Source organism: Frankliniella occidentalis, unplaced genomic scaffold (genome assembly GCF_000697945.3).
Source record: "Frankliniella occidentalis isolate FOCC.00 unplaced genomic scaffold, Focc_3.1 Scaffold61, whole genome shotgun sequence".
Lineage (NCBI taxonomy): Eukaryota > Metazoa > Arthropoda > Insecta > Thysanoptera > Thripidae > Frankliniella > Frankliniella occidentalis.
The window spans coordinates 554,977-557,099 of record NW_026267191.1 but is presented as its reverse complement, the minus strand read 5'-3'; the positions used below and the strand labels follow the sequence as shown (position 1 = coordinate 557,099).

Here is a 2,123-nt window from a genome sequence, read left to right as displayed (position 1 = left end):
CCCCGCCCCCTCCCCCACCTGGTACCGCTGGACGGCCCGGCTCGCCCCGGCCCGGCTCCGGAGCGCTGCCTGCGCCGCCGCCCGCCGCCCGCCAGTTCACCTGTGCGTGTTGCGGAGGAAGGACCCTCCATGCCGGTGTCAGCCATGACGGCGTCCTGTGACAGGCTGTTGTAGTGGTGTAGTGTGTAATATCGTGACGGCCACCATGTCGGTCAAGAGCGCGGGCAGTGTGACGAGCGTGACGAGTGTGACGAGCGAGGGCGTGACGGCCGCCAAGGACAAGTTCCGCTACAAGAAGCGCGCCCTCTTCCAGATCACCAAGGTAAGCTTCCCTTCCCTCCCCCAGATCATCGCTCCAGCCTTCACCATTTGGATTACCTACAAGAGTGTTGTGTGTGAAATAGTGCATCAAGACTGTGTGACGAAGAAGAAGTGCGTGTGACGAAGTGTGTGACAAGTGCAGTGCGAGTGCAGGCGCGAGTGCAGTGAGCGGCAGTGCAGCGGTGCTTCGCGTGTTGCCTACCCGAGCAAGGTGCGCCTCACGCCGCCACCCGCCGCCACCCCGCGCCGGCCGGCCGGGCAGCCAGGGCTGGCAGCCAGCGCCGCCTCTACCTGGCCAAGACGTCCAAGATGGCGGCCGCGCCGAGGGGCCTGAGCCAGCCACACAACTCTCAGCCCCCCCCCCCCCCCCCCCCCCCCCACCTCCCGGCGGCCCTCCCCTCCCCACTCCGTCGGCCAACGCTGCGGAGTGACCTGAACGCAGCGCGAGTCCAGAGCTCCTGGAAGCTCGCCTGGAATCGCTCCTGGAATATCAGAGGGAGGATGATAAGAACTGCCCATCATCTTCCTGCTCCTAATGCCATGCCCATTTTTTCAGTTTGTCGGGAAAAGCTCAATTCCTCGCCTTTATGGTGTCCACGCCTTTCTGAATAGGCGCCTTGTTCACCGGATCCAATATCGTTACTTTTTGTCGTCATTTCTGCCCGTCGACAAAAAAAATAAAATAGAAATAGGACGCAGTTGCCTGCTTTATGTGTCAAAAAGAATCTGTAAAAATCGCAGGGCCTGGTAGTCGCTAGAGACGAGCGGTCACGACCTGCCTGGAGGGTAGGCAACTCGCGGGCATCCGTGCGGCTGGGTTGCCTACCCGCGCGGCTGCCGATCCCGTGTCCGCTGCTTTGGGGGTACGATTTTTGTTCTTGCTGTTGTTGTTATTTGCCGCTGTTGGTATTGACGCTGCCCGACCGGTCATGCCAGCCGGGATGCAACTGTAACTGCGGCGGTAACGCCTCGTCAGGCTCGTGCCCGGGTTTTGCGTTTCATCCAGAGCGCGTCGTTTATGTCCGGGCTGGGCAAGCAAAAGCTGCTGCTGGCTGCTCCGGTCCGGCTCACGCGCTGGGCTTCCTGGCGCCGTAAAAACTGCGAATTGATCGCGGGCTGCGTCATCGCCCAACGCATTAGCATCGCATCAAGAACCAGGGCGGGACGAGCCGCCGTGCTGCAGTTGTAGCAGGGCGCTCCATGTAACGGCACGGGATTATATTCCATTATTTTATAGCCTAGTTGTGCAGTTTGTTGCCAGGTTATGTTTCTCTCTCTCTCTCTCCCTCTCCCCCCCCCCCCTCTCTCACGTCGCGTGCGCGTACATCCCCCAGTATGCCTCCCCTTCCACGCTTCACACCTGTCATCCCCCCGATGCAGTCAGTGGGGGTGGGTGCCACCGTAGGGCGGTGCAACTCCTAATGGCATCGAAGGAAAAAAATACAAAAAATAAAAAAAAATAGGTTGTCGATGTCTACGACTGTACCTCCTTAGCTTAAGATGAATTTCTATTGTGTGATCTGTCTAATGTGTCTCCAGAAAATCAATCTATAGCCTAGAAAAATGTAATGCGCAATTCTTTTGTATTTTTTTATCGTTTCGTTTTGTCCTGCCGTTGCCTATTTATCCCTCGACGCAGGTAGGGCGCCAAGCGCCCAACCCCTTGCCCTGCTGCACGTCAGACAGGCGAAGGCTGGCATAGGCTAGACTTCGTTTAGGTTTGACTGACGTCTCCTCCCGCGGGACTGAGCCAAGGGGCGGGTAGCAGGGGGACGGGAGAGGTTGACGGGGAGGTGAGGGGG

At 58.8% G+C, this 2,123-nt stretch overlaps 1 protein-coding gene across 3 annotated transcripts in view; it reads left to right on the top strand.

Moving 5' to 3' along the window:
* Positions 1-2,123, top strand: part of LOC113209872 (uncharacterized) — a 110,448-nt gene that overhangs the window by 68,666 nt on the left and 39,659 nt on the right. For 2 of the 3 annotated variants that reach the window (XM_052267908.1, XM_052267909.1), the window contains exon 1: positions 100-322. The exons of the other annotated variant lie outside the window; for it this stretch is intronic. In XM_052267908.1, the coding sequence (XP_052123868.1) occupies positions 206-322 (117 nt within the window). In that variant the 5' untranslated portion in view covers positions 100-205. Of the gene's footprint in view, positions 1-99; positions 323-2,123 lie in introns of those variants that run through there. 3 annotated transcript variants of the gene reach the window in all.